General features: G+C 40.5%; 1 protein-coding gene across 1 annotated transcript in view; it reads right to left on the bottom strand.

Annotated features, from left to right (window-relative positions):
* efhc2 (EF-hand domain (C-terminal) containing 2) overlaps positions 1-16,457 on the bottom strand; it is a 30,189-nt gene extending 13,732 nt beyond the window's left edge. Inside the window, exons 1-11 of the mRNA XM_061970787.2 lie at positions 16,085-16,457; positions 14,459-14,647; positions 14,237-14,387; positions 12,346-12,569; positions 11,998-12,249; positions 7,588-7,695; positions 7,360-7,498; positions 2,817-2,982; positions 2,603-2,745; positions 2,332-2,528; positions 2,124-2,257 (exon numbers count right to left, since the gene is read on the bottom strand). Coding sequence (XP_061826771.2) covers positions 2,124-2,257; positions 2,332-2,528; positions 2,603-2,745; positions 2,817-2,982; positions 7,360-7,498; positions 7,588-7,695; positions 11,998-12,249; positions 12,346-12,569; positions 14,237-14,387; positions 14,459-14,647; positions 16,085-16,198 — 1,817 coding nt within the window. The 5' untranslated portion in view covers positions 16,199-16,457. The remainder of the gene's footprint in view (positions 1-2,123; positions 2,258-2,331; positions 2,529-2,602; positions 2,746-2,816; positions 2,983-7,359; positions 7,499-7,587; positions 7,696-11,997; positions 12,250-12,345; positions 12,570-14,236; positions 14,388-14,458; positions 14,648-16,084) is intronic.
* Between the last annotated feature and the right edge of the window lie 698 nt (positions 16,458-17,155).

Below are 17,155 nucleotides of genomic sequence, written 5' to 3'. Positions count from 1 at the left end.
AGAAATGTGTAGGGGGTAGAGATGCGCGGTTTGCGGACACAAACGCGGAGTCCGCGGATTATCCGCGGGTCGGGCGGTTGAAATAAAAAAAATTTGATTTTAAATAGATTCAGGCGGGTGGCAGTTAAACCAATTCGGAAATATATATACATAGTTAAATGTTGTTACCCACATACGAAAAACGAGCAGGCACCTGCAGCATATGCCACAACAGAAGAAGAAAAAAAAAAGAGATGGACACTTTTACGGAGCGGAGAAGGGACGCCTCGCCGGGGTCCGGGACCGAGGCCCCTTCCCCCAAGAGGGCCCCACCGGGAGCCGTAGCTGAGGTGATCCGCGAGAAGGGCCCGACGCACGTCCAGGGTCACCACCGCGCCCACCGCACCGACACCCCGCCTCGTCCGCCTTCGCCGCGGCCGGCGTCACGCGCAGCAGGTAAGCAGCTTACCTGCCCGCCACCCCCGTGGCCGGGGGCCCGTAACAGGGGTCACTCCGCGCGCTCCGCCCGCGCAGCTTACCTGCCCGCCACCCCCGTTGCCGGGGGCGCGTAACAGGGGTCACTCCGCGCGCAGTGCACTCACGAAAGGGGTGGGGCTCACCCTGGTGAGCCGAGTGGGCCACTTTTGGTAAGCAGAACTGGCGCTGCGGGATGAACCGAACGCCGGGTTAAGGCGCCCGATGCCGACGCTCATCAGACCCCAGAAAAGGTGTTGGTTGATATAGAAAGCAGGACGGTGGCCATGGAAGTCGGAACCCGCTAAGGAGTGTGTAACAACCCACCTGCCGAATCAACTAGCCCTGAAAATGGATGGCGCTGGAGAGTCGGGCCCATACCCGGCCGTCGCCGGCAGCGAGAGCCGCGAGGGCTAGGCCGCGACGAGTAGGATGGCCACCGCGGTGCGCGCTGAAGCCTCGGGCGCGAGCCGCCGGTGCGAGGGACATCGCACCTCCACGCGCTTGGAGGTGCACTCAGCGCGGCTCCCAGATGATTGCGCACTGGTGTGCGTCTGGGCCGTGACAGTGTGGCACGCATTGAATGTCTCTGCTGCATTAGATCAGTCTCCTTTCTTTAACAGGCAAAAGCTTTATAACCTCTCTAATGCCTTGCATCGTCTATATTAGATATATAACAACGGGCGGGTGCGGATTTGATTAAATGTTAGTTCGGGTGGATGCGGATGGTTGACGACTTTTGTGATGCGGTTGCGGATGAAATAATTGCCTATCCGCGCATCTCTAGTAGGGGGGGTGTATGGTGTGTGGTCACACTCTGTCCTCCTCCTGTCTAGGCCTGCTGTGTGTGTGTGTGTGTGTGTGTGTGTGTGTGTGTGTGTGTGTGTGTGTGTGTGTGTGTGTGTGTGTGTGTGTGTGGTACACAAAACATCAATTTCCACACTTCTATTAGCCCCGGATCCAGTGGACCCGGACATCTTATATGTAATAGAAATGTGTAAGGGGGGTGTATGGTCATTAAATATGTATTCTGATATATGTTCTTCACAGAAACTGAGCCAAAGTCAGTGAGTCTCAGTTTGAAAAATTAATTAATTGCATCATTTTTCTTTTAATAAAAAATGAAAACAGGTCCCAAAGACCCGAACACCACACAAGTGTTAAAACCCTTGTGTGGTGTATCATGTTCATGTTACAAAGAGCCTGTCTGCTTTAATAAAGAAACATTTATCCTCATTGATATGGCCCTGTTGTTCTCCTTTTTTCCTTAGTATGCCATTTTGAGCTATAAGTGCTTTTACAATAAGAAAACTACTATCTGTGTGTGCATAACACCTTGTGTCGGTCGACTATTCACTCATGTTTTTGTATTAAAATTTCCCATGGAAGCGAAAAAATGTGCTGTTTAGCGTCATCCATATTGACTGGTTTGGTTGGTTGGTTGTTGTGGTCACTCTGATCTGCAGATGGGTTAATTCCGTAAAAATGTTTAATCAGATTAATATTGATGACATATTTCATCTTTAGTTGAAAGCAATTGTCACTGTTTGCCAAATTTGACCAATGATGGCACTGATCACGCATTATTATCTATTTGCGGGATGCAGCACAAAATAGTGGTCGACATTTTTCAGGACCTCTGTATAAAAGGGGCTGGACCGAATTTGTACCTGAAGGATGCAAAGGCAACAAAGCCGGTGTTGGCAGGGTCGCCGAGAGCCAGAAAGTTACGGAGCTCCCGCTGCTTCTCCTCTGGAATGGATCGTAATTTACCCAGGATGATGCCTATATCGGCCTTGGGGAACTTTAAGGCAAAGACACACAATATTGCATTACGTTAATGACTGACTTGCAAAAAGAATTATCGTCTTTTCGAACCTGCTCGGCATGTTTTTCAAAGTAGTTGAAGGTGTACTCATCAGCATCGAGGAGTTGGAACTGCCTGTTGTTGAGGCAGATGGTGGCTCCTACGTACAGATCATGGGCTGTGAAGTACTCTGAGGGCTCGCTCTTAAACAACTCCTGTCCCGGTTTCTTCACGCGGCCCCTGGCCAGAAACATGCCGCCAAGTACACCTGGTAGCAGGAGGGTGAGGAAGCTTTGATGTCAGCTTGTAGTTCATATTCTGGAAGAGCCGTGTGGTGGAAACCTGAGTTCTTTTGAGAGCGCTCAAACACGCTGATAGAGTCGTCGCTCAGGTAGAAGGAGATGATGAACTCCCTGTCGCTGTCCACATGACTGGTGGTCACCATCTTGGCGTGGAATGTCAGCACATTGCTCTCAAGGCCACGTCTGAATCAGAAAACACAGACAGTGGAGTAAAAGAGGCAAAGATACATATTTTGCTGTGTGACTGATCCAACCTGTCATACTCCATGAATTTGTGGAGATCTTTCTGTGGGGGTTTGGGAAGCAGGCGCTGGCAGGAGCTTAGCGAGTCCTCCTCTGAGCCAAAGCCGTTATACGGAGGTACAAGCCTCGGGGGATTGAGGGGTACGGCAGCTTTGTACTGTACCGGGGTGAAGTCCTCTACAGGGGAAAAAGGCAACACACTTAAAAGAAGAAAGAACCGCAGAAGGAGCGCAGAAACGATCAGAGGCTCGGAGGTAATCCATCCATCCGTCCGTCCCGGGCGAAAGTTAACCCTGCACTGACCTCTGACTGCTGAGAGTCAGACAGCACCTTCCATCACTGGGGGCTGCGCCTGGTTTACTGCTGTGACTAACGCAGCAAAGCCCCAATGTTCTGCTCAGGGTGCCAGACTCATCCTGGCCCGGCTCGGGTTACTCTTGCTGGAAGGGAAGCGTGCCTCTTGAGATCCCCGATGGTGGAGGCGGAGAGAAACATCACCACAGGAGGCCCTAGTTAGTATCTTATACCCGTTCGACAGGATTTGTCCAGCTGTAGTAGTAGTACTATCAGAGCCATAACAGAGGCGCTATGGCGTCTGTACGTAGGGGAATGCTGTCATACCAGGACAGGGATGTCACGTCTCCCACACTGTTGTGTTAAAGGCAAATTATTATTACATTATTAATCTATTTTATATGCCACACCAGACACTGCTTTGTTTTTAATTATCTGCTGTGGGATGCTGTGTCATCATGTAGAAACGCACACACACACACAAAGTATCCCAGCAATAACCCACCATGCTGTGTGTGAAGAAAGTATTTGTAACCCTTCTGCAGACCCTTAGGTTTTTGCAAAAGAACCCTTAACTATTTAAATTAAATTAAAAAATAATAATTATGAGAAATATCATGAATTTGATTTCTTTAACATGATTTTAAGTACCTCTATATTGAAGCTTTTATCATATATATATACGGTATATATATATGTATCTGATTTATGGCAACAAAAGACTTCCAAAGTGTGTGAATAAATAGATATAATCAATCTCACAGAGATTCCCGAGCCATTTCGAGAGTTAACGAGGAAGACAACCACGTGATCCGTGACATAAGAGTTAGGAACCCCATCAACAACAATGCAAATCGTGCAGACTTTGTGAGAGCCTCTCGGTCCATGGCCACATTTGTCTACTAGCAGGTGAGAGATGCATGAATTATAATTTTGAGACGAAGCAGAAGCAGCCGCCGGCTCAGTGTGTCAACAATAGCAGTGCAAGCTGGCATTAGCTCACTGCTATCAATGCGCCGCTAAAATAGTTTTGTCTGCGTTGGTGCTTTCAATAACAATATCACTCACGTTTGGTTCATTTTCAGGTCAAGACATGCAAATGGAGTATTGTTGGTGGTTTCTGGGTGTTATTAGAGGGTTTTATAGGCCCAATAGAGGACCCTCGATCTGTTGACTCAATTGTTAGCTATTTATTCACGAGTTAGAATGCATAAAAAAGCCAAACGTATGGGTTCTTGTCTTATAAAAGAATTCCAATTTTTGCATATTTCCAGTAAGACTGATCTGATAATATGGCCAGAGTGCAGAAGCGTTACTACACTGATGGAGAATCTACGGAAATTGCCGAAAATATTCGGAGATAAATATTTAAACTGGCCGACGGAATTTGTGGCATTTTGTGATGTTTAGACGGCATTTTCACATACTTTGCGGATCGTAAATACAATTGAATATGGTTTATTGGATACAATCTATCCATCCATCCATCTTCTTCCGCTTATCCGAGGTCGGGTCGCAGGGGCAGCAGCCTGAGCAGGGAATCCCAGACTTCCCTCTCCCCAGCCACTTCTTCCAGCTCTTCCTGGGGGATCCCGAGGCGTTCCCAGGCCAGCCGGGAGACATAGTCTTCCCAACGTGTCCTGGGTCTTCCCCGTGGCCTCCTACCGGTCGGACGTGCCCTAAACACCTCCCTAGGGAGGCGTTCGGGTGGCATCCTGACCAGATGCCCGAACCACCTCATCTGGCTCCTCTCGATGTAAAGGAGCAGCGGCTTTACTTTGAGTTCCCCCCGGATGACAGAGCTTCTCACCCTATCTCTAAGGGAGAGACCCGCCACCTGGCGGAGGAAACTCATTTCGGCCGGTTGTACCCGTGATCTTGTCCTTTCGGTCATAACCCAAAGCTCATGACCATAGGTGAGGATGGGAACGTAGATCGACCAGTAAATTGAGAGCTTTGCCTTCCGGCTCAGCTCCTTCTTTACCACAATGGATCGATACAACGTCCTCATTACTGAAGACGATTGGATACAATGAAACACAAAATCAACTTGTTTTTCCACTCGACTGGTATTTTAAAGACTTTTTTTCTTGTTTGAAAAGCAGAGAAAAGTCAGACAATGTTCTGTTGGTATGAATACATTTGTAATTAAAAATAATATTAAGTTAAAGCCACTAATAAACTTTTTGCACTTTCTATTTTTATTTTAACGATCATTCACAATCCCTAAGCTAAACAAGAACACAAATGATTTTCTTTTTTTTTATGCATTCTAACTCGTAAATAAACGCGAGCAAAAGTCGGCTAACAATGGAGGTAATGAGAGTCATTAGGTCATTGCGTCCACAAATCCCTCTAAAAAACGTCCAAAAACCGCCAAAAATACTCCAGTTATATGTCGTGACCTGAATATCAACCAAGTATTAGCAAAATGATTATTATTAGCGCTAACGCTTAGGAACTACTTTTCATGGCACATTGATCACAGAGAGGTAACTTGCTTATGCAGCTACAGTATTGACATACTGTACTGAGCCGGTGAGCTGCTGCATCGCCTCTGAGTTAGTGAAAGTTATTTCTATTTCTATTATATATCATGCCTCTCAGCTGAATAGTAAAAGGCTGTTGCCATAAACCAGTCCTTTTCAAACAGTGTGGCGGGGTCCACTGGGGTGTCGCGGTGCGATGCCGGAGAGTGGGGGGGTGTGACCTCTGGGAACATCCTTTTTTTGCCGTACCAGATTATAATGAAGCGTATTTAGCACTTGGCTTCACTGTAACCACGGTAGATGACAAGGAAAGGCCGGTGTGTTGTTTCCTTTAATGTTAATAAGCTTATAATGTTATGCTGAGGTATAGTTACAATTTTATAGACAAATTATTCTATTCATAGTGACAGCGGAGAGTGGAGGGGGATTTGAAATATTTTATTTTCCCTGGGGGGGCGTAACAGAAAATGTTTAAGAAGCACTGTCATAAACCAAGAAGTTGGTCAACTTTGACATCAAACATAAATGTAAATGCCTTTTCTTTTTTTTTTTACTTGCGTGAGGATTATGATTCATTCTTCATCTAAATGGGAAGATACAATCATCCCATCAGTCGGCATCCTAGTGAGAGCAGCACGTTGTACAGTAAGTGTTTGTTTTATTATGTTTGTATTTCGTATTTCTTGTTTAGCACAAAAGTGCTGCATGATGCTTCGTGTTTCACTAGAGCTGGATCATCACGCTTCTAAAACTCATCCTCTGTATATTCTGGATCAAAAATATAAGGTTTTGGATCATAATTTGTCTCGCAGTAATTTTCGTTGTTTCTCATGAAGTCTGCCATGATTAGATGTTGCTGAAGGGAAAGTTAAAATTGTGTTGCATCTGTGACATTAATGCACTGCCGTATGCTTAAAATGATCAAAATATGTAAATATTAAATGTTATTATGAATGTGCCTGTTACTACATTACATATGTACCGTATTTTCCGCACCATAAGGTGCACCGGTTTATAAGGCGCACTTTCAATGAATAGCCTATTTTAAAACGTTGTTCATATATAAGGCGCACCGCATTATAAGGCGCATAGAATAGACGCTACAGTAGAGGTTGGGGTTACGTTATGCATCCCGTAGTTGCGAGACCTGTTGTGGCTCAATATTGGTCCATATATAAGGCGCACTGTCAGCTTTTGAGAAAATTGGAGGTTTTTCGGTGCGCCTTATAGTGCGGAAAATACGGTACTTACAGTATATATTAGTGTTAGAATGCATTAAAAAAACAAAAAACGTAAGTGTGCCTGTCTTACATAAGGATTGTGAATGATGATTTAAAAAAAAGTGCAGATCCCTTTTAAAAACTCAACATTTCCAATGAGCCAATTGTTAAGAGTACATTACAAGATGTTTATTACATAAATTAGGTAGTAATATTTTTTATTATAAAAATGTCTATTCGTGTTTCTTTTTCTGAGTATTATTACTTAAAATATTTGAGATGACGGTATTGAAAAAAAACAAAAAAAACTTTCTGCTTTACCATAATACTATATCGTTGTCATATTATCAATGTATTTCTGGTTGTATTTTTTCTGGATTATTACATGTAAAAACTCATTAAAAAAAACTCCAAAAAAAGGAGGCTTCTCTTTCTAACTGACAAAGTCATACTGCCCTCAAGTGGTTAAATGTACACATCACCTCAAGCCTCCAGCCAACATTTTCTGTATACTTAGCAAATAACCAAATGTGAGTGACAGTGCTGTTTACCTATGCCATATTTGGAGCGGTAGTAGTCTTTGGTGAAGTCATCACAGTCAGAGATGATCACTGTCCTGCCCCACACGTTCAGCTCGCCGCCTATTGTCAAATCAAAGTCCTTGTAGAACTCCTCCTGAATAGCTCCTGTCTGCAGGGGAGATGAGACCAGAACTATACGGCGTTGCTTATTGTGATCTTTCATTACATAGTGTCATTCCCTGTTCCTTGAAGACGTACTTTGAGACTATCCAGCATGTAGCGATCTCCTTGCCTGGTGGAGGCCAACACGTTGAGCACGGTGCGGTTCGTCACCTCTCCTGGTAGCGCCAACTGGTTTGAAGCACGCTGTGGAGAAATAATATGAAGAACGATAATAAACAGGGAGCATGAGGGAATACTGGATGTTGCTGCATCCCTATTGGCCAGCACATTGCAGTCAACATTTAGAGGGCTGACATTTAACGACGGGCGTCAGTGCAAACCAAGTCACTGGAGTGAAAAGATACATGATGGAGGCCTGGCTGTCTTTCAAGTTGAATTAGGCACTGGGGTGGTGATGCTTGAGGGATTTGCTGCAGTCATAATTTCTGTCAGACTGAATGAGGGCGCAATGATAGGAGGGCAGCCAACCAGAAGGAAGGACAAGACTATTACTTTGCTGTTTCAAACTAAAGTTGCTTTCTTGTAGTCCACCGCTATTTTTCCCAAAGGATATTTTCTGAGGAATTTTTTGGATGAAACTAGTGATACGAATGATGGGGCGGCAAAGAAGACACTTGTAAGACAGGTAAGAGTAGACACGTGTACATGGGCTATATTTATTTAATTTGATCATAATTCGGATTAGAATGTTCCTGTGTACATGGACCCTGAAAAAAATGATCTGATTATGATGTGGATTTTCATGCACCGCACCTTAAATCGGAATACTTTACTTTGGCATGGGCAGCACCATACCATAAACAGAAAGGTGTGTTAGTGCTTGTGCTATGGCGCCATCTTTTGGACGAGTTTGCTCACTGCACGTGCTGAAAAATCAGTCACTTCCGCTGTAAACCAACACGGCTTTGTGCGTTTCTACTTTTCTGAGTCTGTCACGGTCATTTTTCCTTCTGTTCACTACTTGTGTTTCTGCTAGTCTCGTTTTCAGAGCAACAAACTGTACAGTATATATCGCTACTTGTGTACATGTCGAATGGGGGGAGACAGCAGCAAGACAATCGCTTCATTCCGAGACTATTTAATTTAGCCCTCCCTCCACCACCAAGGTTTAGCGGACATCAAAGACGTGCGCAGTAAGGATTATTTCAACCTGAATTTCGGAAAATTTGTTTTTGGCAGGCCAGCGTCCAAAATCCGGCCCACGGGACGTCTCAAGTTTTTTTGTTTTTTTTTGTTTTGTTTTTTATTTGTCTGTCCGCTTCCATGTTAGCTACTTCTCTTTGTTTATAATGCCTATTTTTTTGCTGGATCTACTCTCTATTTTATGCTTCATGCGCTACAATCCGAATGATGACTGGCATAAACCACCCGTCTCGATAGGAATTAAATTTTGATCCAAACGTGTATGATCTGGTCAGAATACTTAGAATGGCGTGTTTACATGAAGCATTTTTATTCCGGTTAGGCTATTAATCTAATTAAATGTGTCCATGTGCACATAGCTAATGTTACTGTTAGAATAATTGTTTGTAAGTTATCACAAAAAACTTTGTGTTGAAATGAGTTCCAGGCAAGAAGACAAAAGCTGTCTTTGAAACCTACCAAAAGTAAGGCTCGTAAAACTCCACTGTGTAGGGGGGAAGCAAGATGAAAGTGTTCCTGTTTTCTCTCATGTATGGTAATCAACAGAAAGATATTGTTCTAACCCAAAGACTTCAAAGCGGAGAGAACCAAGGATCTGCCCAATTTCCAGACAACCTCTTTTTGAACTATTTTAGGACCTCTTCTTTTGAACTATTCTGTAACCAAAGACAACGTTGTTTACGACCCACTTCCCTTTGGAAGTGGAAGTGGTGGTCAGGTGGTCGGAGAAAGCCAAAATAAAAGGAGGCGTGCAATCCTTCGGTAGAGCGTGCTGGAGACTTTACAAGAGTACAGTGTGTCCAGGCGTGTCTCCTCAATTGAGTCCAAATTGAATTCTGTCTCTGTTTAATTCTTTGCCTCTTGTCTTGTTTAATACATGTGTGGTCCTCTGTTGTCCTCTGTGTTTTTAAAATTTAAAATTTGTATTTACTGTTTTAATTGGTTTTACCCTTTAAAATCGTTTTTAATCGTATTTATTTATTTATTTTTATATATTTTTTTATATTGGTTTTATATGTACTTTGTCACGACTTGGTCCTTGGATTTTGTTTTTCCAGAAGGCAACGGAAAGTTTCCAAAGTGCTGCACAACAATATTAAAAACAATATTCAAATATCATCCTTAGCTCCACCAATGACTGAATAAAACAACAAATAAATATGTCATGTCTGTGTAATCATGTTTTGTTTTAGTCACTTAAAACTTTTAGCATATCAGTATGTGGAATTAAATTATGGAATGGATTAAGTAAAGAAGTTAAAAATTGTACTGATATGATCCAGTTTAAGAGGTTGTTCAAAATAATAGTGCTTACAGAGTACAAAAATGAAGAATTATGAGAAATACTTTCAACCTTATTGAAAATAAGATATTCTTCATCTCAGTATGTTAATAATGACTGAATTCATTAATTAATTACATATTACAAAACTGTTGTATACTAATTCATAGATGTTATTTTATTATATAAAAAGGTCAGTAAATGATTCTATATATTTGTAAACGCTTGAAGTGGGAAAGGGGTAGGATTAAATAAGCTTTGCTTCTTCCTACTCCTTTTCGGGCATGATGTAAAATGAAATGATATGAAATTGTGTGATGTATTATGATGTAAGTGTGTTCATGTTCGAAATAAACTAAAGAAAGAAAAGAAAGAAAGTTGGCTCGGGCGAGACGGGAATGGGAGTACATATTTATTTTTACTATAACAAAAGAAACAAACTAAAGGCGCGCACAAGGCGGAAGTACAAACTTGACAAATGAAACAAATACTTGCACGTGGGCAAAAAACTAAGGACATGAACAAAAGTCGCTAACTGTGGCATGAATAGAAACAACTTACTTGGACATGGCATGAAGTGCACAGAGGTAAACAGAGTGGGAAGCAGAGTGTCAGGGGTATGATGTCGCCAGACAGACAGCCTGGCAACTGGAAGCTTAAATAATAGTGACATGATTAAAGACAGGTGCGTGAGCCGTGAGGGCAGGTGAAAACGAATGGGTTGCTATGGTGACAAACAAGAGTGCACAATGAGTCCAAACGTGGAACAGGTGAAACTAATGGGTAACCATGGAAACAAGACAAGGGAGTGAAAAGCCAGAAACTAAAGAGTCCAATAACTAAACTAAACAAAACATGACTAAAACAAAACATGATTACACAGACATGACATATTTATTTTTTGTTTTATTCAGTCATTGGTGGAGCTAAGGATGATATTTGAATATTGTTTTTAATATTGTTGTGCAGCACTTTGGAAACATTTTGTTATTTAAATGTGCTATATAAATAAAGTGGATTGGATCAGTGTTTGAACCTGACAGTTACTACAACACTGCTAAATAAAGGTCTTATGATGGCAACTGTTTGACCCTGGAACATACACTATATTGCCAAAAGTATTTGGCCACCCATCCAAATGATGAGAATCAGGTGCCCTAATCACTTGGCCTGGTGTATAAAATCAAGCACTTAGGCAATGAGAATGTTTCTACAAACATTTGTGAAAGAATGGGCCGCTCTCAGTGATTTCCAGCGTGGAACTGTCATAGGATGCCACCTGTGCACCGAATCCAGTCGTGAAATTTCCTCGCTCCTAAATATTCCAAAGTCAACTTTATAATAAGAAAAGTGAAGAGTTTGGGAACAACAGCAACTCAGCCACCAAGTGGTAGGCCATGTAAACTGACAGAGAGGGGTCAACGGATGCTGAAGCGCATAGTGCAAAGACTTTCTGCACAGTCAGTTGCTGGAGAGCTCCAAACTTCCTGTGACCTTCCAATTAGCCCACGTACAGTACGCAGAGAGCTTCATGGAATGGGTTTCAATGGCCGAGCAGCTGCATCCAAGCCATACATCACCATGTCCAATGTAAAGCGTCGGATGGAGTGGTGTAAAGCACGTCGCTACTGGACTCTAGAGCAGTGGAGACGCCTTCTCTGGACTGATGAGTCACGCTTTTCCAATCTGGCAATCTGATGGACGAGTCTGGGTTTGGAGGTTGCCAGGAGAACGCTACATTTCGGACTGCATTGTGCTGAGTGTGATATTTGGTGGTAATTATGGTGTGGGGTTATTTTTCAGGAGTTGGGCTTGGCCCCTTAGTTCCAGTGAAAGGAACTTTGAAAGCTCCAGGATACCAAAACATTTTGGACAATTCCATGGGATGGCACTTCAAGTTCATATGTGAGTTAAGGCAGGTGGCCAAATACTTTTGGCAATATAGTGTATCAGTTAAATGTTACATGTGTAGAAATGATGCTACATCCATCTATTATTTCTAGAACTGTGTACGACCAAAAGAATGTTCCTGAATGTGTTTGCCTTCCCGAACACCTCACCTTGGGTAGTTTGCTTCGACGGAGGAATTTGGACACGGAGACTCTCCCAGAATTTGGTGGGATCACCTCCCTGATCTCTATGGTGTCATCGGCCAGGAAGTAGTGCAGCACCAGTTCTCGGAGCTCTCCGAAGATGACCTTGCTGTCGTCCCAGAAGCAGAAGAAACGGAGGACTTTGCGGTCGTGGTCCAGGAACTGTTTCAGAGTGTCTCGCTTCTCGTATGGCCGCCGGGGACTCATGCTTTTTTCTATCTGGATTGAGGGGAGAAATAACAATCAATAGTCATTCACCAAGAGTGTTTTACAGTGAAAATGTTAGCAAAGAAAGATAAATAAATAGGATATCACCTTTTCCCTGAGGCTGCGATAGGGGTCCTCTGGCACAGGGATGGGGTCATTGAGAATTACGCCACATTTGGTGAGAAAGTTCCTCGTGAACTGATCACAGTTGGTGGTGGTGAACGTGTGAGAGAACAGCACTATCTCCTGGTTGAGATTAAAGTGGAACACGTTGAAGAACTGGTCCTCATTGGGCGGAGGCAGTGGGATGCGTTGGCGACGAATTAGAGTTCCTACCAACAACATCACAGAATTGAATGATGGTCACACCATTAGGTACACCTGCACCTTCTAATAAGACATTTACAAATGTAGCCTTTACAATAGATAAGGTGCAATTTGTATTTATTATACATTTAAATTAGGGTTTTTTAACATTCCACTACAGAGGGGCCCAGGGCCCAACCAAATGTGAACACTGAATTAGTAATCCTACACTTGATTTTAAACGTGTTGAATAATTACAGCTAACCTACAGTACTTAGTTTATAACCTTGTCAAATGTTATGAAACGTTTTACACGCACACACACACACACACATACACACACACACACACACACACACACACACACACACACACACACACACACACACACACACACACACACACACACATACATACACATGAATAGATACATTTTGTAGTTGTACAAGTCTAGTTTTACACATAAATAGGTTTATTTAGATATATTTCTTGTACACTTACAAATCATTTTGATCCACAAATTATTAAATAAATATAAAACTTTTTTTTTTGTTTACAAATTGTTATATTATCAATATTTTGTAAATAGTAGAAATATATAAATATATGACATGCACCTGGGGATAAGTTGATTGGCAACACTAAATTGGCCCTAGTGTGTGAATGTGAGTGTGAATGTTGTCTATCTGTGTTGGCCCTGTGATGAGGTGGCGACTTGTCCAGGGTGTACCGCGCCTTCCGCCTGATTGTAGCTGAGATAGGCTCCAGCGACCCCCCGCGACCCCAAAAGGGACAAGCGGTAGAAAATATATATGTACATGTATATGTATATATATCTATATATGTATACATATATATATATGTATATATATATATATATATATATATATATATATATGTATATGTATATATATATATATGTATATATATATATATATATATATATATGTACATCTATATGTATATATATCTATATATGTATACATATATATATGTATATATATATATATGTATATGTATATATATCTATATATGTGTATATATATATATATATGTGTATATATATGTGTGTGTATATATATATATATATATATATATATATATATATATATATATATATATATATACCTAAATGTAATTATGTCATATAATACTCATTCTGTTCTTTTCCTTTTTACAAATTTTAGTTTTGAACATTTTCTAAAATATATAGTATATAATATAATAGTCACAATAGTAATAGTAAATAATAACTTTGGTCCTACAAATAAAAAAACCAAGCTTATTATTATGCCCGAATGCAGCTGAGATAGGCTCCAGAGACCCACCGCGACCCCAAAAGGGACAAGCGGTAGAAAATGGATGGATGGATGGAAGCTTATTATTAGTATTTACTAATAATACTATTCATTTAAAAAAAATCTTATTCTTAATTAAATACATAATGAAACATTTGTAAAATCACTATGGTCTTGAAAGGTAATTACCGTAATAATTTTTCAAAGCTTATTTTACACTCGCAAATGATACTGAACATCATTGGTGGGATGTAGTGCAGTTCTACATACTGAAACCACAGTGATAAACAGTTAAAAGTGTCAGAAATATACAATAAAATAATGCAACAATCTCCACACTTTCTGTCACTTGTGCTCCAGTAACTTTGGAAAGACAACCAAACAAAGTACATCACCTTGAGGGATTCCACTGTTTTTATACTCTGGTTCCACCACTTGCATGGTATCGTCCTCCAGGTAGAAGTAGATCTTACACTTGCGTATCCTGTAGGTCTCATTGGGAGCTTCTGGCACCGCCTCCTGGAAGTACGCCTCAAAACACAGCGCCTGGTTAAAAAAGATGAAATGTCCGATTCGTGTGAACGGGATTCATAATGCTATGACCTGAAGTACTGTACCTGTTTGTCAAAAGCCATCCATGATGGCAATCCACCGGTTGCTCCTCTGGGATAGACGGAATATTTGGGTTTGAACTTCTGTCCCAGCAACAGCTCGCCTCCGATGCCTGGCTTCTCTATCCCGGCCAGGAGAGGAACATCGCTGGAGTAGTCGAAATGTTGGGATTTGTGGAATTTGTCCTTTAGCAACTGTTAAAACACACGCACACACAGGCTGCTAATATCAGTTTAGTTAGTATAGAAATAAATTATATATATTTTATTATAAAAAAATATCAATAGTGCTATTTCTATTGGTATTTGTATTGCTCCATTTGTAGTGTAATAATGTTCATTGTCATTTCTGTATTATTATTTATTTAATTTACTGCTTCTTTGCTATCACTTTTGCTATCATATTTGTACATATCCTATTTGCTGATCCATCCATTTTCTACCGCTTGTCCCTTTTGTGTTCTATTGTTGTTATTGTTATTGTTTTTGTCTGTCTTATCCCCCTCTTGTCCCCACAATTTCCCCCCGTCTTCCTTTTTTTCTCTTTCTATCCCCTCCTGCACCAAATAATAATATAAATCCATTTAATAAAGTCAAATACAAATAAGGCAACAACAGAAGTATCCCACACTTCTCTTTTGTAAAGTAAATTTGTACAGCCGATATGGGCATCTACATCAACTATATGATTTGCCTGAGAAGCTGGGCATAAAAAATATAATAAAAAAAATATATATATATATATATATATATATATATATATAAATAAACAGGTGGTCGTGGGTGTATGATAATTAACATTAGCCTCATTAGCATAAAGTACCAAGCCGAAATACCCTTTTTTTAAATTAAAAGTTATTATAGTGAATGAGACCTTAACTGCAAACGTTTGAATTGTACTGTATTTTTTTGTAACCTTGATCAAATAAACGTTTCTTTAGTAACAGTAATAAAAAGAAAAATACTTCTAGAACATTCCAGAGGCCACAGTGCGCGCGCATACACGAGTTTTCTTACTGAAAAATACTTTTCACAGATACTTTTTTTTTTTTTTAAAGGTTGTTTTTGGAAACACGCTAAACCGTGTAGTTACTTACTGAATATATACAGCGTATATTAATCAAATATAGGTTTCTTTAGTAACAGTAATAAAAAGAAAAATACTTCTAGAACATTCCAGAGGCCACATAGTGCGCGCGCATACACGAGTTTTCTTACTGAAAAATACTTTTCAGATACTTTTTATTTTTTTTAAAAGGTTGTTTATGGAAACACGCTAAACCGTGTAGTTACTTACTGAATATATACAGCGTATATTAATCAAATATAGGTTTCTTTAGTAACAGTAATAAAAAGAAAAATACTTCTAGAACATTCCAGAGGCCACAGTGTGCGCGCATACACGAGTTTTCTTACTGAAAAATACTTTTCAGATACTTTTATTTTTTTTAAAAGGTTGTTTATGGAAACACGCTAAACCGTGTAGTTACTTACTGAATATATACAGCGTATATATTAACCACAGTATACATTTTTTTTTTATCACGTTAGCTAACATTACCTTTGCTGAGGCCTGCTAGCTAAGCATGCTAGTCAAATGTTATTTTCTATTGGACAAAAAACGGTACTGACCTCTTTATAAGAATATCCAGGTAGAAATGGGAGCGCCATGACGATTTTTTTCCCCTCATTAAAACGCAGCTCAGTGTCACTCGTGTGCTCAGCAGATGTGTTGGTGGTAACCATGGATACGTTGATTGACAGGTCAGTTTCAAACCGGAAAAAACGACCAAATAAGGAGCGCAGGGTACATTTGCATGAGCCAGACAAGTTATTATATCAAGTCATTTTTAAAACAGAGATATTTATAGAACATTTCCTATAGAGTTTGAATACTTATTTGTTCATGAAACAAAACATAATAAGATTGAGCAACATGAAGCATGCTTCTTAAAATTGTATTTTTGTAAAAATGAAATGGGAATAGATGCATAATCAACCCTAAAGCATACTTGCCAACCTTGAGACCTCCGATTTCGGGGGGGGGGGGGGCGTGGTTAAGATATATATATAAAAAATACTTGACTTTCAGTGAATTCTAGCTATATATATATATATATATATATATATATATATATATATATATATATATATATATACATATATATATATATATATATATACACACACACACAGGTAAAAGCCAGTAAATTAGAATATTTTGGAAAAACTTGATTTATTTCAGTAATTGCATTCAAAAGGTGTAACTTGTACATGATATTTATTCATTGCACACAGACTGATGCATTCAAATGTTTATTTCATTTAATTTTGATGATTTGAAGTGGCAACAAATGAAAATCCAAAATTCCGTGTGTCACAAAATTAGAATATTACTTAAGGCTAATACAAAAAAGGGATTTTTAGAAGTGCTCTAAAACTTGCTGGTAGACGGCTGCGTTGACCCTGGATCTCAGGAAACAGAGTGGACCGACACCAGCAGATGACATGGCACCCCAAACCATCACTGATGGTGGAAACTTTACACTAGACTTCAGGCAACGTGGATCCTGTGCCTCTCCTGTCTTCCTCCAGACTCTGGGACCTCGATTTCCAAAAGAAATGCAAAATATGCATGGTTGGGTGATGGTTTGGGGTGCCATGTCATCTGCTGGTGTCTGTCCACTCTGTTTCCTGAGATCC

Source organism: Nerophis lumbriciformis, linkage group LG13 (genome assembly GCF_033978685.3).
Source record: "Nerophis lumbriciformis linkage group LG13, RoL_Nlum_v2.1, whole genome shotgun sequence".
In the NCBI taxonomy this organism is placed as follows: domain Eukaryota; kingdom Metazoa; phylum Chordata; class Actinopteri; order Syngnathiformes; family Syngnathidae; genus Nerophis; species Nerophis lumbriciformis.
Note: the sequence above shows the minus strand (reverse complement) of the source record. Positions and strands in the feature narration are given on the sequence as shown.